Here is a 26653-nt window from a genome sequence, read left to right on the forward strand (position 1 = left end):
CTGCAGAGGAAACTTGCGCAATTTGATTTTATTTACATAACATGCGTGATGGGAGGAAAAGTATACGTCCATACCAAAAATAAACATAGCAATTACCATTGATTTCCGTTAACAATCTAAAGCACACTACAATAACTTTATGCTTTGCACAGAAATCAATTATTACTTCTACCTAAAATTGGAATATTTTGATTGAAGAAACGCGAAAAAGTATCCATCATTTTCAACTCAGATTGAGATAAAAACTTTAAAAAAATGGTACTTTAGCACCTACAATACGATAAAACGATTTTTAAAGTTTACCAGACTGCCTAGAAAAATAATGAATTTTTGAAAGCTCAGTCAACCCACGCGTGAGTCGATTCTAAGTCAAACCAGGACTACTTGTTTCAAATTTAAAGCAAATCGGACAAGTCTAGCTACCGGATCAACGTACCTGAAGTTTGTGTAGGATTTTTCGTCAATTTACATGGAGAAAACCTACTTGTTCATATTTTCACCGCTAGGTGACACTGAATGCATTAGATAATCGCTGCAAATGAAAAAAAAAAACAAAAATAATTTAGTTGCCTATAACTTTGTCGAAGACTGCAGATCAATCCGGCTTTGTTAGAAGAAGTTATGAATCTTTTAACGAAGTGATGTTTAAGTCAGTTTTGCATGGGGCCTAACAGCGCATGGTTGTGACGCAGTACTCGATTCCCACGAGAAATACATTTTTTGTGAAATAATGGTCAGGTTTAGCTGAATGACATCTTTAGAAGAATTTTAGTACATAATACGAGTCATGTTTTGGTTAGAAAGTTTTAGTTCCACCTGTGATCGCATAGCGGGCTACAACACTAACTTTTCAAATAAGAGAGATAGAATATGGACATGTCCAGAAGAAATACTGCAAAATGCTTGTTCTACAACATTGTGAAAGACACCTGATTTCTATCTCTCACCGTTGAAAAGTTAGATCAGCACCACGCGGCTGATGTGCTCAGGTGGCTTCCGAAACACGTAGCTGCATTTTCACCTAATTTTTTTTTCGTTCGCTTTGCACTTGCTCGGACAGATGCAACAGCACACAGAGTATCGTGACCGATGTGTCTGATGGTTGGAAATAGACTAAAAGTCACGAAAAATTCATGCGATAAAATTTTTGAGCTACGTAGATGCGTTCTCATAAAACGATATTTCAAATCAGTTTAGTTCTGCCCCTAAAACACCAGTAAAATGGCATTTTTATCTATAAGAAGAAATATTTTCTACAGTATATTGACTTTATGCATTTTATTTGCTATGTTAATTTGATTCATTTTTAATATTTAAATAATTCAATTCATGTTTTTAATTCAGTATTCCATTTGTTGATTTTACTCATTTTGTTCATTTTATCAACTTTATTCGTTTTACCTTTTAGATTCATTTTGTTTAGTTTATTCGTTCATTCAGTGCTTTCATATTCTTCTTTTCATGCATTTTATTCAGTTCATTGATTATATTGTTTTCATTGCATTTTTCATTGGGGGGCTTCAATCTCGATACGTCATTCAACGTTACTCTTGATTTTATTAATTTTATTCATTTTATTAATAATCTTCAATATCTTCGATGCATTAATTTTTTGTGATTCATATCCTTTATTTTATTCATTTTGTTCATTTTATTCGCTTGATTTGTTTCGTGCATTACATTAATTTTACTCGTTTCATTTCTGTAATTTATTTTAATTAGGGTAAGATGGGTCAAATCCGATCATGTGGGGAAACACGATCGAAAATCGGAAGCACTAAGCAAACTAATATTAGTGTTGTCGTGTAGAGCATCGAAAATAGTCATAATGGTGGCATGATAGCATTTTATTAATCTACATTGAGATGTTCAAACGACAATAAGTGTGTTTTTACAACTTTTGATTTGATTTTTTTTTTTTGCATAATTGACTACAGGATATTTCTGATTGTTAAAGTGATCGCATAAAAAGTTTGGTGGATTTAGATTCTTTGATGAAAGTCCTACTAAGTTCATAAATGAATTTGGTTCAATTCTTTTCCTATTTTTTTTATTTGTGTCTTAATGAAAAATGACGCCGTTGAGCAAATCCGACCTTTAAATAGTGGGGTTATTCCGACCGCGTTTTTCTATGAAATTGTTTATTTATAAAAATTAAAATGCATTTTTACTATTTTTTGCACAATGGTAATGTTTTTATCATTTTTAGCTTAATGGTTCGCAATTACAAACGAAAGACACAAAAACATGATGAATATAGTATTTGTTGAGCAATTGCTGCGATGAAAATGGTAATATCTTTACGTGCTATTGTTCATGATTTTGACAGTCCAAGATTGTCATTGAATTCCATTTTATTTTATTACCATTCTATAAGATAATATGTAATGATTTATCATTGAAAAACCATTAAATTTGGGTAATATCTGTACCAAATCAACCAAAAACATAGGCGGTCGGGTTTAGCCCATCATTTGTGAAAACAGCAAAAATGAACTTTTTTCGTAAATCGCTTGTATCTCAAAATTTTCCCATGGTATGAATAAAATACTATGCACAGAGCAGCGCAGAAGCCTAACCTTTAATTTGGTATATAATACGACTTGATTCGATGTAAAATGAGCATTTTACAGTCAAAACCAAATTTACTAGGTCGGATTTGCCCCACCTTCCCGATCAGAAACACCTAACAGAAATATTTCAAAACTATATCTCGCGTTGTTACTTGTTATAAATTTCAGTTATTTTAACTATTAACGAGCCTAATTTGTAACACAATGTGTTACAAAAATTGTGTTCTGTTATAATCTTGGTACTTCATTCTGATCGGGTTACCCTACTTATTTAAAAAAAAATCCAATATTTTTTCATGGTACTAATTTTAAATATCTCATCCATATCTTAAGTTTTATTGATAACATAAATTTCATGCATTTAACTATTTTTTTAATTTAATTCCATTTGTTACTCTAATAATTTATTAGCATTAAGTATTATTTGTATTTATTTTATTCGTTCAACTAATTCATTTATTGTGTTAGTTGTTTTCAATTTCTTGTATGTTTGTTATTTTATGCATTTTAATCATTACATTATTCATTATATAGATTTTGTGAAACAAATGCATTGTTTCTTATTATTAATTTTATTTGTTCAAATATTACATCATTTTGGTTTGTTGTATTTCTAAAACTTGTTTCCTTTATTATGTTGATTAAATGCGTTTTTTGCGCTTTTATTTATTATATTCCTCTAAATCATTTTATTTAATGAATTCAGTTTATTCATTTAGTATATTGTTTGTAGTGAATTTATTCGGTTTATTTAGTTCATTCATTTAACTCATTTTATTAGTTTTATTTGTTTAATTTTACCTTTTACATTTCTTATCAAATAAACGTATAGAATTCAATCAAACTTTCAAAAAAATTTCTAGAGCCCGGAAGACCACTTGTTACTTACCAATCGACTTAGCTCGACGATTTGGGATAATTTCTGGGTGTGTCCGCGTGAGTGCATGTATGTGGCAGACTCTCATTGGCTTTTCTCAACAATGGGTGAACCGATCTTATCCAAACAAATATCAAATGAAAGCCTTTGATTGTAATATTTAGTTTCCAAGATAAACATAGATATTTTTGTGCAAAATAGGTGGTTTTATAGTTATTTAAGATTAACTGTCAAAATTGACATTATAAACGATCGTTTGTCTATGTCGACAATTTTGACAGTTAATTATACTCAGAAAACTATTACGAACACCTTTTGATCGAATTATAGTTTGTGCAAATCGGACTATTATCAAAACAGGTATTAGATATTGAATATTAAAGAAAGGTTTTTACTATTTTCCAATGCCTAGAAATTCTACCTTAAAGGTCATTTTCTTTTGATTTTCGAGCTTTCGTCATTTTATGTATTTTATTAATTCTATTCATTTATAGTTTTAACCATCTTATATATTTTATTTACTCTTATTTTTATTATTTTCTTATATTATTTCATTTTGCTTCTTTTATTTTTTATTCGTTTATTTTACTAGTTTAATTGATACTAACCTTTCTGCTCATTGTATAAATTGTTCTTTTTTCTTTATATTCGCGTTATTGATTTTATTGTTTTTTCTTTTGTAATTTTATCAATCATCATATTTTCTGTCATTTTTATTACAACTTTGTTGATTTTTGCTAATTTATTAATTTTATTCGAGGAGGAATTTATGGAGTATTTGACACTGTACATTTGACCAGAATGCAAATTTGACAGGTATTTTGAGATTTTACTAAAACTAAACAACTTTGTCTTAATAAGTCTTTGGAGAAGTTTTCGTAGTTTGTGAGCCCCTTATTTTTGTTAAAACAACAGTTAGGGCGGTTCTAATTTTACCTAACTTTTTAACTTTTTAATCATTCTAGCTAGATTCAAACGTCATTCAGTGATGTTGTGAAATTTTGGAAAAGTTTGCTAAAGACATGTAAGTCTATCTGTCATACTTTATATTTTACAACAATTTTAAAATCGAATTTTAGGGTGTCTCATAATGTTTCTTAGAAAAAATGTTGTATTCAAATTACTTTTGCGGTATTGATTTAAAACTGAATTTGACTTCGGAAAATTTTAAGATTATTCAAAGGCGAATAATTTATTTCATGGTACCACATATCCAACTATTTTCGCTGAAAAGTTATGAAAATGTTTTCGTCAAAATGGGGAATTCTTTGGAATAACGATATCACTCTTTGGGGCAAACAAAAGATCATTCTTTTTCAACTATAACTAAGGTAATGATTAGAGTTATATTTGAGCAAAAAATAGTGAAAGCGATATTTTTTTTTAAAATTTCATAAAATTAATTTCAAAAATTCTATTTTTGACATTATAAAAACTGAAAAACATCTGAAGGATAGGTTGAAAAAAGAAAAAGGAAAACTGAAAACGTTGCATAAATTAATTTTTTTTCAAGAATTGATTCTTTGTAATATGTTAGTTGGTAGGGTGGTTCTAAATTTAAAAAAAATAGGAAATTAACTTTTTAATAGTTAAAAGGCAGTGAGTGACTTTCAGAAAAAATTGGAGAATGACATTTTTAAAAACTTTGTCGAAGACACTGGAACTCTATGTCATGTATTTTCCATTTTCCAATAAATTTACCAAAAATGGGGTGTTTCTTCAAAAATGGTTTTTTTTATATAACGTGTGCATTTTTAATTTTTTATTAAGATCACTTTAGAAATTCTTCCAGACATTTTTAAGGAGAACAATTTGTCTCAACATACCGAACCACTAGCTTCTCTCGTTAGAAAGTCATATACCTACTTTTTACTGAAAGCAAACTATTATTTGTAAATAAAAATTTGTTTTGTAAATTTTGCAAGATGTAGAAAATATCGTATTTTTCATTTCTTTGTAGTACATACAAAGCGTGCTATTTTCTGTGACAGCAACGGTATTTAATGTTAAGTGCCCTAATTGAAGATAATGCTATTTGAAAAAGTTATATTATTAGAAAAAAGTTCTCATAACTTTGAAACAAAAGAAAAGTTTAAATTTGATGTAATTTGCCTTCAAACGCCAACTTGTTTTAAAGGTAATTATTTGCTTTAAAATAGTCTTTAATTTGTCCAAGGGTACTTTAGTGTGAAATAAAAACTACAAAAGTTACAGAAATAAAACCGCTTTTAAGGAATATCCTAAAGCTTACTTGAATTTGTTGTGCAATGGAAAGTATAAATTCTAAAGCTTAACCCTTAAATGCGCAATGTTGTTTTAAAACAACATTGCGAAAACCATCTCAAAATTATCATAGTCGTGTATTATAGCTGTGAAACAATTTTCAGAAACTTTGAAAAAAATGGTTTGCGCCTTTAAGGGTTAAAGGGCGCACACGAAATTATTGCGACACCGAAAATGTCATGCCGATTTTCTTATAATGTTTAAAATCAAACCAAAATTTTAGGGTAGTTTTACACATATATTTACTTCAAAAATCAAAAGAAAAGTTAATCGATGGAGCCTTGAGTGTAAAATTGAACGCATTTTCGCTTGATACCCTCCATCAAAGTCTTTACAGTGTCATCCGGTACCAGTTTCTCAGTTTTTTTTCCATTTTCTTAACATGTCCTTCTCGTCTTTGACTGTCTTCTTGCTCTTCCGAAGTCCCGCTTCATCATTGCCCAGTACTGCTCCACCGGGCGCAGCTCCGGACAGTTTGGCGGATTCATGACCTTTGGAACAAAATGGACAGAATTGGCCTCATACCACTCCAGGACACTGTTAGAATAGTGGCATGATGCCAAAATAGCGGAGCTTCGTCGTGCTGCTGCAAGAACGGCAATAGGCGCTTGTCGAGGCACTTAGATTTGTAGATCTCGCCATTTACTGCGCCCTTTGTCACGAAAGGCTCACTCCTCAGTCCGCAAGAGCAGATGGCCTGCCAAATGAGATATTTGGAGGCGAACTTTTATATTTTCTTCTTCTTAAATTTGTCGTCCACATAGAACATGCTCTTGCCTGTGAAAAACTCCAACCCCGGAATTTGCTTAAAATCGGCTTTTATATACGTTTCGTCGTCCATCACACAGCAGCCATATTTTGTCAGCATCTTCTCGTAGAGCTTCCGTGACCGAGTTTTAGCCGTCGATTGTTGCCGCTCATCGCGGTTTGGGAAGTTCTGTACTTTGTATGTATGTAGTCCAGCTCTCTTCTTTGCATTATGGACGTAGCTCTGCGACATGCCGATCTTTTTAGCCAAATCACGGCTTGAGATGTTGGGATTTGCTTTAATCATCCACTTCACATTTCCCTCCGTCTTTTTGTTCTCCGGTCCCGGTTTTCTTCCAGCTCCTTTGCCGTGGTCCAGCATCAACCGCTCCTGAAACCGCTTCAACACTCTGGAGACGGTTGAATGGTGAATGTTCAACATTTTTCCCAAGTGCCGGTGCGACAGGTCAGGAAATTCCAGGTGTTTGGAAAGAATTTGTTCTCTCGACTCGCGTTGGTTCACCTCCATTTTCGTTGGATCGAGAAACACGACTTCAAGTTCGACAGCATGTAAACAATACAGATCAATGAGAAAGTGTGCAAAATTTGGTTGATTTTTACCCAATGGTAAAAAAGTTATGCCATGTTGAATGTGTCGTAATAATTTCGTGTTCGCCCTTTACGTGTCTTCAGCAGATTTGTCTAAAATGGGTGGTTCTACAACATTTTCGAAGAGAGTCAAGTTCTATCTCGAACCACTATAAAGTTCAATTTCAAATATTGCTAAAATTAGAATCACCCTAGGTTCTGTTTAAACCAAAAGAAGGGCCTTGCAAAGTACAACTTTGCCAAAGATATTGTTATGCTAAGTCATTCAAGTTTAGCAAAAAGTAAAAATTCCTGCTAAATCTCACTGCTAAGTGGATTAAATCCGATTTTTAAGATCTAAACTACATATCAAAAGCATATAAGTGACCCTTAATTTTTTTTATTAAATACACACCTAGAAAAAATCGTGTAAATTTCAGATTTTTTTGGTGTGTATAAATTATCGAAAAATAACTTTTACCGGGGAAAATTCCTAGATAAAAGACGCTCATTGCGGTATGGCCAAATTACTACCTACCCTTAACGACCCTAAACGGTATCTGAGTTATTATTTGCGAATAGCTAACGAATCTGAGTTGAATGTGAATAAAAGTTCTCTTACAACATCGAAGAAAGTACTTCCGGTCTTCTTCAACCGGAGGGTTGTAATCTGAGAAAGCATCTCCTCGAACTATTATTCAATACCTCGTGGACTGACGCAAAAGACGGGTGTGCCCGCAGCATCGAAGCGTTCTATCGCAACCATAAAGAAGGGCTCGACGCCCTTTGTTTGTCCTTGCGTATAGTTCCACCAAAAGCGCGACGAGCTGGCTCTTTCTATGGCGTTGTCGGTAAACATGATTCTTCAAATTCTATCGATTTATTTGTTCTAACACTTTCGTTCAAAGAACGTCTTACAATAGGACATAAAACGCCATATCGATTTTCATAGCTGCTCAACACCGTATGTAATGAATATGGAGGTTTACTCATTTTTATTTTTTCTTTCAATTATTTCAGGTAAGTGCAACTGCGCATTGAATTGTGAACCGATGAAACTACACAACATTAACATGGAGCACAGGTATTTAGAAGCTGAGGTTAAGTACTGCGAGAGGCGCAAACTTCAAAGTGATTTTGCGTTATTACGCTCGCAATTAGTATAAGAATCATTCTTTGTTTCGAAACCGTTTCTCGCCGTTTGGAAGCCAATCTTTATACGTATTAAAACATTGTTCATTAGAGTCAATTAATTGTTCTTAGTCATGAAGTAACATTGCTCGAAGCAAACGCTCAATTCAATTATGTTAATTTTTCTGTAATGGCTCATTACCGTGCTCGTAACCGACCGCACCCTTGATTTCATGATCGTTAATATTGTTCATCTTAATTGAACAAAGAAAAAGCGTCATAATAGCTGAACATAATTTCACAAATTGTCAAACTCAACCGATTTCCCATCTTATTAAAAGTTGTATCACTCCACAGGGCGATATTTCAACCGAAAGCAATCAGATTTAAATGTTTTGACTTTCAATAATAACACTCGACGTAACAATAATGCCGTCTATATCCAAGACGAACCCTCGCAGCTTCGGAACAATGCAATAATTCGATCGGTTTTCACCTTCCATTTTCGGAAATGCGATGATTCCTAAATTCGAACCTTGTTGGACAATCAAAACACAAGTCCAAGTGTTATGGCTTTCTCTGACCTTCCGAAGCTTGAGAGCAAAATAAAAAAATGGAAGTGAATTTTCACATGTCAACCTGTCATGGCACACAGCATGCGCCCTTTCGGCTTAATTTACCGGGTTCTGAAACTCAACGCAGCGGAAAGGGTGCACAATGTAAATAGAGACCACGACCGGTTGGTGGTGGACGTGGTTAACTATGTAGGGCTAATCAAAGCAGCAGCACAGCAGTTTTCTACTACGTAGGTACACAGAAGGACCGGAACAAATTTGCGTCTCATGTTGCGTGCGTGCGGATCTCGCTGCGTGAAGTTGCGGTAATCAGATAGAAGGAAGGTTTTGATAATAGGGTTCAACTGTGAAACGGGGTTAATGAAATCATCGTTTTGAAGATTCACGTGTAACGGGTGCCAAGTTATGGTTATGGAATAGAAACAGAGAGAAACCAAATAATAGTTTCTGTACTCAAAATGCAACCCGCATGTTTTACATGAAATATCGAATGATTCTATAACGAGTTCTGCACACTGCACTGGTATAGGGGACACTGAGATGAATTGAAAGAGTGCCCATTACTAGCGGAGCAATACAGGGCCAGGAATCAAAAATAAGAATATATTGGCTAAAATGGCACGTTCCCCGGATGTAGCCGAGGATTTGTGCCTTGCCGTGTGTTTTCATAATTTCCTGAGCGGAAGGAAAGGGAAGTAGAATTGAAAGGGTGGGAAAAATAACAGAATAAAAACAAAAACAAACAACAGGTAAGCTAATCTCACAAGTAGTTCAACTCGCCTACGAGTAAGCCTAAAACTCTTTACCACATTGGATAAGAAACTTTAGTATGTGTTTCAGTCGTCCAAACGTGGTGTCGTCTATGAAAAGACGGCCGAAAACTCGAAATCGCAATTGCGCTACTGCTGGACAGTTGCATATCAGATGATATGAGGTTACATAGTAGGATTCACAAAGATGACATGGAAAAGACTCAGCGCGCTGAATAGTTGCCATGTGATAATTGAGTTTGCAGTGGCCGGTTAAAGCTTAGGTTAGCATGCCAAAGTGGAGCTTGGAAAAATATAGGAGATTTTTCGAAATCACTGGGCACGGTTGTTCTAGAGACGCTTTTGTTTGGCGACACGTTTGTAGATTTCTCCAATAATTACGGTGCTTGGACCATGCCCAGGACCGTATTTTTTCCCTTATCCAACTTGTCGAAATTGGCAGGGCGGGCCAGGTTCAACGAAGTCAATCGCTGAACCTGCCCTAGTCAATTCGTCAGCCCATTCATTTCCAGTAATACCAGTATGTCCGGGCATGCAGACAAGGTAGATAGTGTTGACAACACTTGGTTCTTCGATTTAGGTTTGGTACGCAATCACTAACTTGGACCGTGATTTGTCTGAGCTAAGGGCCTTGATTATAAACTTCTGCTCCGACAGTCAGGCTGCACTGTCGGAGTAGAAGTTTATAACTTTGCCAGACAAACTCAGTTGAAGGGCCGATTGCACCCCGCACATAATCGCAAAGATTTCTGCTGGGAATACAGTACAGTATCTACCTAGTGAGTGAGATTGTTCCAATCTCTTTTCACGACAGTAGACACCAGCACCAGCACGTCCCTCCGTCAGAGAACCGTCAGTGTAACAGACCACTTGCGTTTGTTGTTGTCTTTCCATAAAGCCAGACAAACACTGCTCTCGAGGGGGAATCTTCACATGGAATGTCCTGTAAGGAAAACTACAAGTGAGTGTAATATTGCTGGAAGCAAGAATATCTTCACCCCATGTAACCATTTGTGACCACAATCGTATATGACTGGTAGCAAGATAAACATGGTTACTGTTTCAAAGTCCAGTAACCTGCAGTCTGTATGCAAATGATGGTGCTTCTTGTTTGAGGTGTATGTGTAATGGTTTAATATTTAAAAGTGCATCAAGAGCAGCAATCGGAGTGGTGGTGAAAGCACCAATCAACGCCATGAGCGCCATTCTTTGCACATGGTTTAGCTTTGACTGGACTGTCATCACCTCTCCCCTCTACCACCATACAGGGCATCCGTATGACAGTATTGGACGTACAATTGTCGTGTGAATACAATAGATGTATTTAGGTTTGAGACTCCGGGTCTTTTCAAAAGTTCGTCTGCACTGCCCAAAGGCCATGCACGCTTTCTTGACTCTGAGCTCAATGTGAAAAATTCAGTTTGGAATCCTATACAACTCTAACGTATTTGACTTGATCTGCACACAGTAGCTTAGAGTCAAAGAACTGCAAGGGAAGAACCCCGGTTGTTATTCGCTTCTTCGTGAAAAACACCAAAAGAAGTTTTGTTTCGATTAACCGATAATTTAACTCGTCGACACCACAGTTCGACAGCTCTTAATGCTTGTTGCATTAAGTCAAAGATTGTCCCGATGCCAACCCCAGTAATTAGTATTTGGTAATCGTCAGCAAACCCGTAAGTTGGAAATCCAAGCTCATTGAGTTTCCTTAACAAACAGTCGGCAACCAAGTTCCATATCAAAGGGGACAAAACACCACCCTGAGGACAACCGCAAATACTCAACCTCTGCATCTCGGCCTGTCGCAATGACGAGTGAAGAACGCGGTTGCTACGCATTGCGTTTATTCAACCCGAGGTACATGCAGATACGCCATGACCGTGCGTCGCTTCCAGACTAGACTGGAAGTACACATTCTCTAAAGCATCTTCAATATCTAGGAATACACCCAAGCTAGATTGCTTGAGTAACAAAGCTTTCTCAACATGGGCGGACCCTGAAAAAAATTTCGGGAGGGGTCCGAATTTTCGATTTTAAAATGAAAATTGTACAATTTGTAATAGGGTAAAGTGCCTGTTTTCACCATACTAAGCAGGGTGTCTCACTTATTCATTAATTTCTCAGCCTACGATCAATGGAATTCCTAAAAATTGACATCAGCAGACTTGCTTCGTTGTTGAGAACCAATCTAATAACACAAATGTGCTGAAAACGGTGAAAATTTCGTGTTTGAGTGCAACAAAAACTCGAATAGAGTGCCCCTATTGTTGCGCCACCATTTGAATCAATGCGTTGAACAAAAATGGCAGACACTGCTCTAACCAATGGCTTTAAATGGGTAGGGTGACAATAGAAAAATGGCGAAAATGGGTTCATCACCCTACGTAATAATCTTATTTAATAAATTTTTTTTGAATGATTTTGAGTTTGAAACTAATATAAAATTTACTACTGCTTCTCAATGTTGTAAACGACATCGTGAAATAGAGTGATCGTGGACTTCCCACACTGATATGTATGTTGAATCATCAAGTAATCAAGTATATCCCTTGCAAGTTTGAAAATATTTCATTGACGGAATCGAAATTTATAACGGTTTGAATGTGGTATGCGGTCATAGATGGGGTTTCTACCAGACTTCAAGCGTGAATCCATGTTTGTCCATTGACTATTTAGATCGTTTATACGTGTCGCGGTTTTTAAAGGAAAAAATTTGCACTTTTGCAAGTGCACATTTTTGCCGTAACGATGAAGTTTCTATCTCTTTTATTTGCATAGTTACAGGCGATTTTCCAAACGAAAATTGTTTTTTTCAAAGCTATATATCTTCCAAGATTGCAAATGAATTTTCAATCTTTTAATTTCATTTGAAATATCGAGGCTTTTCTAGTTTTTAGTAAAAAAACTGCGGGAGCGTTATTTCTGTAAAAAAAAAAAATTAAAAATGGTTGTTACCGCGGCGGTAACTTTTGGTTACCCTATACACAGAGATGCGTCAAATGCAATCGACCCAGCAAGCACTGACAGATAAAAGACGATCGTGAACAAACAATAGTCATATTATATTCCTCTTAGATTGAATCAAGAACCAAGTATTATTTGATTTAGAATTATAACACTGACGATTGTGAGTAGAGTGAAATTATTATTGTATCATTTTATTAATAAATTTTATTCAGTTGAAACTGATCAACACAACCAAACTAGGCCTTTCGATCTGCTATCAAAATTCAGTTCGTTTATCGCAACAATTGTGTATTTTTCAACAAAAATCGTTCGAAACTTTTCAAATAGACGAGACAATAACTTTGTTACTGCTGAAAAAATATACGCCATGAAAAATTCTTAAAGTGCAGCAAACAAAGTGCCAATTTTGTCCATCCGAAATTTCTTGTTGAACTTCCTGAGCATGCTATTTTTATGGGGGGCTAGCTAGGCCTGCGTCAATCTTGCAGTAACGCTGAAGGATCACGGGAGGAGAGAGATTTGAGCTAAGCGCTTATTTAAAGGCGGCGCTGATTCGCCTTGTCAGGGCTGCTTTAGGGCATGTGGTATTTAGGCCTAGAGCCCGCTACCTCGTCCTACCACACCCGCAGTCAGCCCCCGCTACTGGTTCGGGTCGCGAATCACAACTAGTTGCTATCGCGACTAAGCATTATCCACCACCTGCCCGGTTGCTTGCAGCTCAGCTTCCCACATAGCGTTCCTCCACCACAACAGGACCCGGGAGCAAACAAAGTATTTACGATAAATTAATGTATGAAATGACAAATGAAAATAATGATTTTAAGGGGTCAAGTTTTCATCGCTCAATCTCTTATGGTAAAATCAACAAAGCTTTGAAAAACTAATTTTTGTTTTGAAAATCGCCTGTAACTATGCAAACAAAAAGGATAGAAACTTTATTGCTTCAGCAAAAACATGCATTTACAAAAATTCTAAAAACTTCTAGAACAAAGTATTCGCGAGAAATTAACACATAAAAAGTTATTAATAGAAAACCAATTTTGCAAGAACCACCCTACCATAAATATTGCAAAAATCATTGCATATGAACCATCAGTGATAGTCATATACTTTCTTCAGAAAAGTTGCTTCAATTTGATTGTTTTATAACTTTGTAGAACATTATGTAGCTGAATTTTACATATCTAAAAGGTTGGTGCTTTGAAAACTTTAACCACAAGGACCACCCTAATTCAACTAATGTAAAAAATCGGCAATGAAGTTTTAAGAAAGTTTGCCTAAGATACTTTATGTTTTGTCTTCTTAAATGCAGTTTTGGGACCATAGTGCATTGCCTTATGCCTTTACGTAAATCCAAACTTTCTTGACATTTTAAAAAAAAAATTCTTACGCGGTAACTTGTTTCAAATCACATTAATTCCTGTTTTAACTAACCTCGGTAGGAGAAGAGTTGAAATAAAGACATCAATGTTAATATACAATATGTTGATGTTTTGTTGTAGACAACAAAAATAATGAAATTTAAACGACATTAAAATCATTACGAATGTAAACATACAGAGCTTGAATCAAAAATTTGATTGAAAATTAAATTGAATTCGATGTACTTAATGTGAGCATCAAAAAGCATATGGTTTTACGCTTTCGTACGTGTGATATTACATGTCATTTATTTTACAGCAATGTTGGATTAAGAATGCGTTAATATGCATTGGTATCTCGTTTAATGAAATTGTTGTTTTCAATCAACGTGTAAACTGATACTAAAATTCGTTGATGAAAGTACAAGTTTTTTTTATTCAATTTGTTTACTTGATAAGGCAGGTTTGCGTTAGCTTAAAGGTGCCAATCTTGGTTTGTTTTACATTTCAAATTACCTAAAGCTAGGGGATTACATATTGTTTTTTTTTAAATTAAACTGAGGAGAATTTACAGCTATACATATACACAAGGGGGTAATATAATTTCCGTAAGATTAGGGTCATTTACTTTTTATGGCAATATGGTTTGACATTTTTAGCAGGAAGGTTATTGAAGCAAATAATTTTTAACTAAGGGGGACAATTTTTATAACTATCTTAAAACTAGGATTAACTAGAGAGCGTGATTTAATTTTGTAAAGATTCGGGGAGATTAATTAATGTTATTTTTTGTGGTAGTAGAGTTGGGCATTTTCAATGAGATTATATAATATAATAGTTAGAACTTGAAGAGACAGAATGGTGGGGCGGGGGGGCAAGGGGTGATACTTCTGGGTATAAGAGTCAGGGAGGGAGGGTGGACAAAGATGGCAGGGAAGAAAGTTATTAACTTTCAGTGGCAGGCATCGGGAGATTAACGGCATAGAATGTAGACTCGGATGGCCTTCTTCAAGAAGAATTATGTACAGGGAGTCCGGGTGTTCTTCCTCGAGTCGACAGGGGTTCCTCCAGACGGCTCAGGTGCAGATCGGAAAGAGTTTGTTGGCACATTCGACAGAGATTTTTTGTGTCGCCTTGGAGTCCCATCAAACCTTCGTGGGTGTATGGTACAGGTGGAAGAGAGCGTTTCTGAGAATGATAGGAAATAAGAAGGGGCAGTTAAATTTTTATATTAATGGTTTTTAAGAAGATGTATATAAGGGACATATAGAGGACATCGCGGCTTGTCAGCACATCTCGAACCGGGACGTTGGGTGGTCTTCCTCGGGCCCGGAGGGTGTCCATAAGCCGAGACCTGGCGAAACTGTACTCGGTGCACGCCCAGTCAATGTGCTCTATATCGTGATAGCCGTCGCCACAAGCGCAGATACCACTTTCCACGATCCCAATACGCCGGAGATGTGCATACAGCGTATAATGGTTTGCCATGAGTCGAGACATCACACGAATAAAGTCACGACCCACATCCATCCCCTTGAACCAAGGTTTCGTCGATACCTTAGGGACTAACGAATGTAGCCACCTTCCTAGCTCCCCATTGCTCCACGAGGTTTTTCCAACTTTCGATGGTTCTCTGATGAGTAAAACTGAAAAATTCGTGGAAGCAAATTGGTCTTTCAAAAACGTCACCTTCTAGGGCACCCGCTTTAGCTAAGGAGTCCGCCTTTTCATTGCCCGGAATGGAGCAATGAGAGGGGACCCACACCAAGGTAATCTGCAAAGATTTGTCAGATAAAGCACTCAGTAGCTCCCGTATTTTCCCCAAAAAATACGAGGAGTGCTTTCCATGTTTCATCGAGCGAATAGCATCGATAGAACTCAGACTATCCGAGACGATGAAGTAATGGTCTGCGGGTAATGTGTCAATGACTCCAAGGGTATACTGAATAGCAGCTAGTTCTGCGGCGTAAACTGAAGCGTGGCCACTGAGTTTGTAGGAGGCGGTGAACTTTTGATTGAAAATACCGAAGCCAGTGGACCCTTCGAGGTTTGATCCGTCAGTATAAAACATCTTAGAACAGTCGACTTCTCGGAATTTATTATAAAAAATGTTTGGAACCACTTGTGGGCGTATGTGGTCCGTAACTCCACTAATCTCGTCTTTCATGGATGTGTCAAAGAAAACAGTAGGTTCTGAAGTATTCATAAAATGCACACGGTTGGGATTGTAAGAAGAAGGATTAATGTTTTGCGCCATGTAGGCAAAGTACAGGGACCTAAAGCGGGTCTGAGAATTGAGCTCAACAAGCCTTTTGAAATTTTCAATCACCATCGGGTTCAAGATATCGCATCGAATGAGCAATCGATATGAGAGTTCCCAAAATCGATTTTTCAACGGGAGAACGCCCGACAGCACTTCGAGACTCGTCGTAAGGGTCGACTGCATGCACCCTAAGGCGATACGCAAACAACAATACTGAATTCTTTCGAGTTTGATGAAATGTATGTTCGCGGCGGAGCGAAAGCAGAAGCATCCGTATTCCATTACCGACAGTATCGTTGTTTGATACAACCTAATTAGGTCTCCTGGGTGGGCACCCCACCATGTTCCGATTATTGTAAGAAGAAAGTTGATCCTTTGTTGGCATTTCTGTTTCAGATACCGAATATGGCATCCCCAAGTACCTTTCGAGTCGAACCAGACCCTAGATATTTTACTGTGAATACCTGAGCGATAGTTTGACCCATTAATAGAAGCTGTAGTTGTGCTGGTTCACGCTTTCTAGAAAATACAACTAGCTCAGTTTTCTCCGTAGAGAATTCGATACCCAGCTTAATAGCCCAAGCAGACAAATTGTCCAAGGTATTCTGTAATGGTCCTTGTAGATCGACAGCTTTGGGTCCCATAACAGACACCACGCCATCGTCTGAAAGTTACCTTAACGTGCAGGAATTGTCAAGACATTCATCAATGTCGTTGACATAGAAATTGTATAAAAGGGGGCTTAGACATGAGCCCTGGGGAAGGCCCATGTAGCTAAATCGTGATGTCGATAAGTCACCATGCGAAAAATGCATGTGCTTTTCCGACAACAGGTTTAGCAAAAAGTTGTTTAATGTCGCTGAAAGACCATGCTGGTGCAGCTTCTCTGAAAGAATGTTGATCGAAACTGAATCAAAAGCCCCCTTAATATCTAGGAACACTGATGCCATCTGCTCTTTGCTAGCATAGGCCATTTGAATTTCGATTGCGAGCAACGCAAGAAAATCGTTGGTCCCTTTGCCTTTGCGAAAGCCAAATTGTGTATCTGACAGTAAGCCATTTGCTACGACCCAATTGTCGAGGCGGGAAAGGATCATTTTCTAGATCAACTTCCGAATATAGGATAGCATTGCGATCGGTCGATACGAATTGTGGTCGGAGGCTGGTTTTCCTGGTTTTTGAATTGCGATGACCTTCACTTGCCTCCAATCGTGTGGGACAATGTTAGCCTCAAGAAACTTATTAAATAAGTTCAACAAGCGTCTCTTGGCAGAGTCTGGCAGATTCTTCAACAAGTTGAATTTGATTCTGTCTGGCCCTGGAGGAGACGCGACGCGGTAGATCTTCTGTGCCGGGGCGGAATCCGGACAAACCTTCTTGGCGAAATCGAATATCCAAAGGTTTGAATATTCCACGCTCTCATTAGTACTGTTTCGGTTCCGCATACGTCGGGCTGTTTCCCAAAGAGTGCTCATCGATGTTTCCCTTGTTAATCTGTCGACGAACCGGCGCCAATAACCGCGTTTCTTGGCTTTCATCAAACTCTTCATTCGCTTGTCTAACGTCGCGTACTGTCGAAAACTAGCGGGTAATCCGTCGTTCCGGAAGGTCTTAAACGCGGCTACCTTCTCCGTGTACACGTCTGAGCACTCTTTATCCCACCAGGGATTGGGAGAACGTTTTTGTATGTTCGCGCCGGGTACTGGCTTAGTCTGAGCTTGATTCGCACTGTCGAGAATCAAGCCAGCCAAAAAGCTGTACTCTTCCTCCGGAGGAAGTTTTTGGGTAGATTCGATGTTGTTGGATATCGCGGCCGCATAGCTCTTCCAATCGATATTTCGTGTGAGGTCATACGAAATATTGATTGATTCCAATGGTCTTGAGCTGTTGGTGATCGAGACTACGATCGGCAGATGGTCGCTACCGTGGGGATCAGGGAAGTACAACAAGTTGTGTGTATTTGTGGTGGAACTTAATTTTACATTCAGGCTCCAAATATGTTCAGGAAAATGAATTTAAAATTACAAAAAAAATTCTTCTGTGTGTACTAACTATTTTAAAGTATCTTGGTGAAGTATAAGCTGAGGTAGGATGTTAAAAATAAACAAACATCGAATTAGAGATTTTTGTAGATTAGTCCAATAAAAACAAAAAAATTTCTTCAACCCTCCTCGGTCTACCCTAATGCATGCAAAGCGACATCGATCCCGGGCGAAATTTTATTACTCCGCTATAACGCTCCATAGAATCACATTATCTTACGATTGCTAATGTATTGGTGAATTCCACGTTGTGCAGTGGCGTAGCTAAAGGCGGGTTTAGGGGTTAACCCCCGCCCCGTAAACCAAAATCAATAGTATTGAAAAAAAAATTAAACTGACTGGTTTTCTTTAATATTACAATAATAATTGTCTATCAGTACATTGAGAATCTATTATTTTTAGCATAATGAGAGCCTTTAGAAAATTGTGAGGATGGGATCTTGTAATTCTATAATTTCTTACAAAATTCAAAACTTTTTGAGCGACTTAGTGGAATGCCACATCTAATCCTGTTAAGAACGATGTTTTCCGTTTAATTCCACTATAGAAATAAAAATAACAAACTGTTGCTTTTCACTATAAATCAGTAATTTCAACTATTACGTACTTCTTCATAAAAGTATTGATCCGGAAGTCTTACTCGGCAACACTTTTAACCTTAATGTACTCAATGACGTTTCAAGATTTTTTATGGTCTTCACAATTTGAATTTAAGAATCAAAATACGTTGCTTCAAAATAAAAGTTCAAAATTCAAGATCTATTCAATAGATCGCCATAAATTGCAATATTTTTCAAAAAACAGCTCAATGTCGGGCCTCGAGAGTGGAGGACCCCATTAAAATGGGAATATATATCCCATACATAGGAGACGTGACAGCTCTCTATGAATTATCCTATAACTACATGTGATTTTGTCACCGGCTAAACGACTCGTCGATTACTTAATAAATTCATCACCGTTTCCCATGTATAACTTTTTCCACAGACTGAAATTTAGTGACGATCCCCTACTGTGCGAGCATCCAGTCGGACATGGCGTCGAATTTGAATACTCCGTGAACTGTGGCCCGTGTATTGTATAAGTGATTCGGTTTGATATTTGAACGATTGAACTTTACTAAGTTTCTTCGCCACCATGATTTGATAAGACAATCTTTAAGCATAGATTATACTTGTTATCCGATTAATGACGTTGTCGAAAATTGCTTAACCGCCAGCGGATCTAGCTTCATCAGTTGATTCAATCCAATGATATCGCTTTCCGCGTTATAACCGACACGTGCGACCGGAAACCAATCATCTACCTATCTTCACGAGAAACCTTTTAATTGCTTGAATCGATCATCCTCAAACACCATCCTTCATGCTTTCTTCTGGTGACATATTTCCCAAATGTCTCGCTTTCTGCCGTCGTTTGTTTCAGGCCACTCATGTATTTGATTGACCTCTTCTCGCACTGGTCAAACAAAAGCCTTGATCGTCGGCTGCTTCCCAAGCCACCGCAGCAGCGGTCCTAAACCGCGGACAGAGCAGCTTTGTGTAGTGTGCGCATAGACGCGAACAGAAATTGACAGGCTTTCACCGATGGTGATTCTGTCTGTTTGTTTCAAGTTCATCTGTATGTAAGCAGCATCAGCAGATCCGGTAAATTCTTCACCTATAACGAAAGGAAAAGGCAGACTTTCCTACGGTCAGCCGGTTGAATGGACGAGAGAACGCGCCGTCGTCGTCGTTGCAACTTCTGTGAAAGTGATTAGGTCAAGCTGACGCGGAAAGGGCCTTAACTATATTTGCCGTTTGGAGAAGATTCCCTTTCTTTTGTGGGTCTGGGTCTGGGATGGGACGGATGGTTGAAGCCTTCCTCGTTTGGATGCGTTCGATTACCGGGGACCAGTAAAAAAACTTACACAGCAGCACAATGGGTGATCTGTGCCCAACATGGTCATCCGTGGTTGAGGTGGGGGCGGTCGAATTGACATCGCGATTGACATTTCCATTTCTTTGACCTTCTTTTTTCCAGTGGTTCGTTAAAGTTGGTGCTTACCGGTCCGATCGGCGCAAATCGAACCTGGGAGATCTTTATGCTAATTCGGATGATAGATGGGTGTTTGTTCTACGATGGTGTGCCTGAAGGGCATACTGTCACTTCTGTGCGTCGTTTGAAGAAGGATTTCTCCTACTCGTTATCTGTCATAAATCAAGGTCGAAAACTGATATGTCATTCAACTGGTTCCTTTGTAGTCGTTGCTTTAAGATATCCTATTTTACGGGCAACTTGTTTCGTGATTGCTTATTTTTTTCTATTAGTTCTTTATGTTCATCCTCAATTCCGTCGTTATCCGGCATTTGTTGGTTGTTGATCCTATTAAGAATATTTTAAGCGGCTTCTTTAGCTTGGTCCATGCTTCGTTACAAAATGGGAAAATTAATTTGCTGTTCTGGGTTAAAAATGTTGGGTTAGATATGGTACCATGCAAACAATATTTTTCTGTTCACGAAACGTTTAATGCATGCATATTTATGAAATTTGAACTATTTCGTAGATTCCCATAGCCTGCTTGGTATCCTCTAGTTGTTGAGCAATATATGTTGGAAATGGAAATGTGCGGTTTTCATATTAACAATGGCTTGAAGCGCACAAATTAATCTCCAGCATAAACGTACAGCAACTATTTTGTAAAGTCACTTAACACTGCCTTCATTGCTTACAACAAGACAAGCATAACTAACCCACGTAAAATCCCTCTTGCTTGCATTCTTGCAAATAAAGCTTTTGACGCGTGTCTCATATCGGAGCTTACAACTCGCGATATTTGTGCAGTCTCAATTACACTGACTGTCGGTAACATAGACAAAAAAAGTATATATTGTTCAGTATATCTACCACATAACGAGTCCGCTTCTTCTGATACTTTCAAAAGCGTTGTATCAAATTGTAGCAGAAATGGGCTTCCGCTCATCATGGGCAGCGATTCAAATGCTCGTCACGTCATTTGGGGCAGTTCAGACATCAATATGAGAGTCTCTGAACTGATGGAGTTAATAAGTAGTACATATCACCATATTCTAAATGTTGGAAACCTTCGAACTTTTGAGAGGTCTGGGAGAGAGAAGGTGTTAGACATAACGCTTTGCTCTGAAAGAATGTTGCATGAGCTGGGAAATTGGCAGGTTCCAAATGAAACTGAACCATCTTTATCCGAACATAAATATAGGGGAACCCGGGGCTATTCGGACCTAGCTAAGCAAATCGCCCTTTTAGGTGGATAGATATAAAAAAGTTACCGGTCAAAAGTCCTAATTGTTAGTTTGAAACCTCAGCTACATTTTGGTGCCATAAAAGGTTCATTTGCACCACTCAATGGCAGCGCTAGGCGACGATTTGCAAACCTCTACGTTTTTCCAGTCTTTTACAATGTAGGGGTAATTCGGATCTCCCTATGGGGCAATTCAGACCGTCATTTTTCTTTAATTTTTTACAATGGAATTATGTTTACCTATGAATTAGTTACAAGAGACACTCCTTAAGAAGTAAAAAAAAACAAATTGCCTTACAAAAATTTAATCTGGTATGTCACAGCTGTCGATTGGCGGCCCATGTATTTTCTTTGCTGTGGCGTGTGCAATGGTGTGCGCAGCCGCAAGCCGCTGAACTGTGGTTGACGGAATAGGGGGCCCGAATAGCCCCGTACGCTTATATCACACAAAAGTGGTGAACGTCTCGAAAATATCTCTGTTTTCACCCAAACAAAAATCATTCTATAAAATAGAAGCCTCAAGCTTTCCAAAACACTTAGCTTTTATTTTTTCACTTTTATGAGAAGAGCTTGGAACCGGCGTCAGCGTGATGACTATAGGGCTTTCAGATAGTGCATATAAAAATGTCTTAGATCTGCAGAGCAGGGTGGTTAGCAAAACCTATGTACTAATGTCTCTAGCCTGAACGAGGCTAGCAGATAAAATTAAATTCTCTCAAATTCTAAAGATTTTCAGATGAACTTCATAAAAACCAGAGATGGTGTTCATGCGAGGGACACAAAAGATGTTCTTAATTCGATGTATACCTTATAGGTTCTATCGATCCGGAGCTGAATAATGTTCACAGATCTCATTCTGGTTATTCAGACTCCGGGGCGTTAGCACACGCATTAGTTACCACTGAATCGGTCATGTAAACATGTAAACATGTCTTGAAAAAGAATATGCTTTCCAGTTTTGCTACCAAGCATATTTCAAAAGCTTGACGAGAAATAACCGTTAGATTTATTCGCAAACGGGGCGCTCAAGCTATGAAAAAGCCAAGAGCTTTAGGCCTATCCGTTAAAGCCTTTTTCTTCTAAAAATTTTGGAATGGATAATCGATTATCACTTCAGGAGCGTTAGCTTAATTGAATATCCACTGCCCAACGTGCAACATGCACAGCAGTGTGGGAAATCCGCAATCACTCTGCCTCACGATGTTGTTTACAACATTGAAAAGGCTTCCTCGCTTAAGCAATCTAGCTTGGGTGTATTCCTAGGTATTGAGGATGCTTCTGACAATATGTTCTTCCAGTCTATTCTGGAAGCGACGCACGGTTATGGCTATCTGGATATATCTCGGGTTGAATAAACGCAATGCTTAGTAACCGCATTCTGTCATCTTTGTTAGGGAACCTAGTTGCCGACGGCTTGTTAAGGAAACTTAATGAGCTGGGATATCAAACCTACTGGTTTGCTGACGATTACCAAATGCTAATTACTGAACTGCGCTTCGGAATAATCTTTGACTTAATACAATGGTTCTTTTCGCGAAGAAGCGAATAACAACCGTATTTCGTATCTTGCACATCTTTGATTCTGAGCTACTGCGTGCAGATCAAGTCAAATACGTTGGAATTGTATTGGATTCCATACTGAATTGGTCTGCTCACATTGAGTTTAGAATCAAGAAAGCGTGCATGGCTTTCGGCTAATGCAGACGAACTTTTGGAAAGACCTGGGGTATTGAACCATAATACATCTATTGGATTTACACGACAATTGTACGTCCAATACTGTCATAGGGATGCCTTTTGTGGTGGCAGAGGGGAGAAGTGATGACAGTCCAATCAAAGCTAAACCATCTGCAAAGAATGGCGCTCGTGGCGTTGACTGGTGCTTTCACAACAACTCTGGCTGCTGTCATCGAGGCCCTTCTAAATATCAAACAATTACACATACACCTCAAACAAGAAGCACTATCATGTGCATACGGACTGCAGGTTACTGGGCTTTGGAGCAGTAACCATGTTGATATTGCTACCAGTCATACACTATTGTGGTCACAAATGGTTACATGGGGTGAAGATATTCTTGCTCCCAGCGATATTACACTCACATGTAGTTTTCCTTACAGGACATTCCATGTGAAGATTCCCTCTCGAGAGGAATGGTTGTCTGGCTATATGGAGAGACAACAACAAACGCAAGTGGTCTGTTACAATGACGGTTTTCTGAGCGAGGGACTGCTGGTGCTGGTGTCTACCGTCTTGAAACGAGTTTGGAACAAACTCTCTATCACGGTAGATATTGAACTGTGTTCCAAGCAGAAATCTTCGCGATTATGTGCAGGGTACAATCGGCCCTTCAACAGAACTTGTCCGGCAAAGTTATAAGCTTCCGCTCCGATAGTCAGGCTGCAATCAGGGTTCTTAGCTCAGACAAATCACGTTCCAAAATAGTGATCGCTTGCCGAACCTAAATTGAAGAACTAAGCTATGTCAACACTATCTATCTTATATGAGTGCCCGAATATTCCGGTATGACTGGAAATGAATTGTCTGATGAATTGGCCAGGACTGGTGCGGCAATTGACTTTGTTGGTCCTGAACCTGCCCTGCCAATTTCGACAAATTGAATAAAAGAAAAAATACGGTCCTGGGCTTCGTCTGTGCATCACAATTATTGGAGAAATCTACGAACGTGTCGCCAAACAAAGGCGTTTCTAGAACAACCGTGTCCAGTGATTTCGTAAAATCTTTTACATATTTCGAAACTCATCTGCTTTATGCTGACCCGGGCTTTCGCCGGCTACTGTAAGCTCAATTATCACATGGCAACTATTCAGCATTCTGTCTTTTTCATTTCAGCCGTGGATTCAGCATTGACAACCTTGAATGCATTTCCATCTTAAATGCGGCGAAAAATGTTCTTTGCTTTCCGTCTGTTAGATATCCGACCCTTGTTTCCGATGCTGATGTCCTAGGGGCATGTTAACGTTTCCAATGGTCATTCAATCCCGATATAGATGATATTCTATCGCTCGTATCAAAAAAATGTGGAACTAACATGGAGTTCCCTTTGACATATATATCTTACCCCTCGCTATTTTCGAGAATATTCCCTGATATCTGGAAAAAGTCTTTCTCATTTCTGGTAAACACGTGTATCATCTCGACTATAGTGGACACTATTTCTGTAACATACAACCAGGGCCATCGAGAGCCGCGGCGGGCCCCAAGGCTAGTGTTACTGACGGGCCCTTCTCAACTTACTTATTTGAATTTTGATTAGAGGAATTGTATAATCATCTACGTAGGAAAGCTGTAAGCGCTTCAAGAAGAGATTACCGTCATTGATGTAGATCAGTAATAAGAGAGGGCCAAGGTGGCTTCCTTGGGCTTACACCTGAGGGAGCGTTGTATGCAGGTCCGATGAGTGGGGGGGTCATATCAAACTACGTTACTGTTGCTAAAATTGCTATGGTTACAAGCTTTTCAATTTGCGGGTTCCCGGGTACCTTTTGGACTGTTAAAAATGTACACAATGGTAAATAGCCTTATTAGAGGTATATGGAGCTAATCCATGTATTCACACCTCGTTTGTGTCATCGTCTCTATATATACAGAGGTACTGACTTCATGTTGCCACATTCAATGATTTATTTCATTTTGCAAAACAAACGGTTCTGCTTGATTATTAATCTGAAAATCAGTACACTATTTTTCCATTCGAGCTTCCGATTTATCAACCTGTCAGCACTGCTATTGCTGCAGCAGTTCCTGTTATGATGACCGCTTCAACTGTAAATGCCACTACCAATCGTGTCCCAATTGCTGCTCCAGCCATGACAGCCGTTCCCGCAGCAACCGCTATTACCTATTCGGAACCACACGTGCCGTTGACGCGTTATCAGTCGACTTTAGCAGGTTGTATAACACGTACGATAAATAGCAATTCCAACCAATACCAATGTGATGTAACACTTCCTAAACTGTATGTAGCCCCCCAAGTGTTCCCCCCTAGATGGTATTATTTAACTAGATTTCAACCGATGGAAACCACCGAAAATCTTATCGCATATATTGTAAGTAAAACAAAATGTGACCCCTCGCACATTCGCTGCCATAAATTAGTGCCACAAAATCGCAATAGCACACTACCACTCTCATACGTTTCTTTCAAACTATGCGTTCCGGTCGCTCTAGAAAGCTTGATTTCGTCTGATCAATTTTGGCCTGCTGGAGTATCGATCTCTTCTTTTTTAGACAAGCGACCCAATACTTTGACTGCTCGAATACAATCTCTTGTTTACCCCTCGCGCGATCGACCGTTTCCTCCACTAAGGCCATCACCCAGGCCAGCGACACCACGCTATCGACGGTTTCCCACATCGAACTCCCCTTACCATCATCCGCTTTCCAGGGAAATACACCCCCACCAAGCAGTGATGCACGACCGAATGTTCTCACATCAAAACCCCATCCAGCAGGATCAGCGAGAATCGTTGGTGTAAATAAAACACTCTCTATATATTACCAAAATGTGGGCGGCATGAACTCAAGGATTCCAGATTACTACCTGTCCTGTTCCGACGCAATCTTCGATGTCTACGCCATGACTGAAACTTGGCTAAACGATAATACAACCTCACAGCAAATTTTCGACCCATCGTACACAGTTTTTCGTGTTGATCGCTCAAATCGTAATAGCACTAAAGCTCACGGAGGCGGTGTTCTACTATCCATTCGATCAAGCTTCCAAGCGCGCCAGATTGTCACCCCTAGTTGTACTGCGTTAGAGCAAGTTTGGATTGCGTTGCAACTTTTACATCATACTCTTTTTTATGCGTGATCTATGTCCCACCAGATCGAACAAATGATCCGACTATTATCGATCAACACTTAAGTTCGCTTTCATGGATAACTTCACGAATGGATCTGAACGATAAGATAGTTATCCTCGGCGACTTCAATTTGCCAGGCATTAAGTGGCTACGCAGTTCTACTAATTACCTTTACCCTGATATCGCCCGTTCGTCTATAAACCCTCTTATATCTAAGATGCTGGATGATTACAGCACCGCAGGTGTATGCCAAATGAACGATGTTCTGAACAACAATCTTCGTACTCTCGACCTTGCATTCGTTAGCTCTGAGTTGATTAGTAACTGCGCAATATTAAAAGCACCATCGCCACTAGTGAAGTCCTGCCAGCACCATCCACCTCTGCAT

At 38.5% G+C, this 26653-nt stretch overlaps 1 protein-coding gene across 5 annotated transcripts in view; it reads left to right on the plus strand.

Annotated features, from left to right (window-relative positions):
* LOC131691395 (uncharacterized) overlaps positions 1 to 26653 on the plus strand; it is a 956846-nt gene that overhangs the window by 500159 nt on the left and 430034 nt on the right. The window contains exon 4 of one of the 5 annotated variants that reach the window (XM_058977757.1): positions 8089 to 8128. The exons of the other annotated variants lie outside the window; for them this stretch is intronic. Within the exon in view, the coding sequence (XP_058833740.1) occupies positions 8089 to 8109 (21 nt within the window). The 3' untranslated portion in view covers positions 8110 to 8128. Of the gene's footprint in view, positions 1 to 8088; positions 8129 to 26653 lie in introns of those variants that run through there. 5 annotated transcript variants of the gene reach the window in all.

Source organism: Topomyia yanbarensis, chromosome 3 (assembly GCF_030247195.1).
Source record: "Topomyia yanbarensis strain Yona2022 chromosome 3, ASM3024719v1, whole genome shotgun sequence".
In the NCBI taxonomy this organism is placed as follows: Eukaryota; Metazoa; Arthropoda; class Insecta; order Diptera; family Culicidae; genus Topomyia; species Topomyia yanbarensis.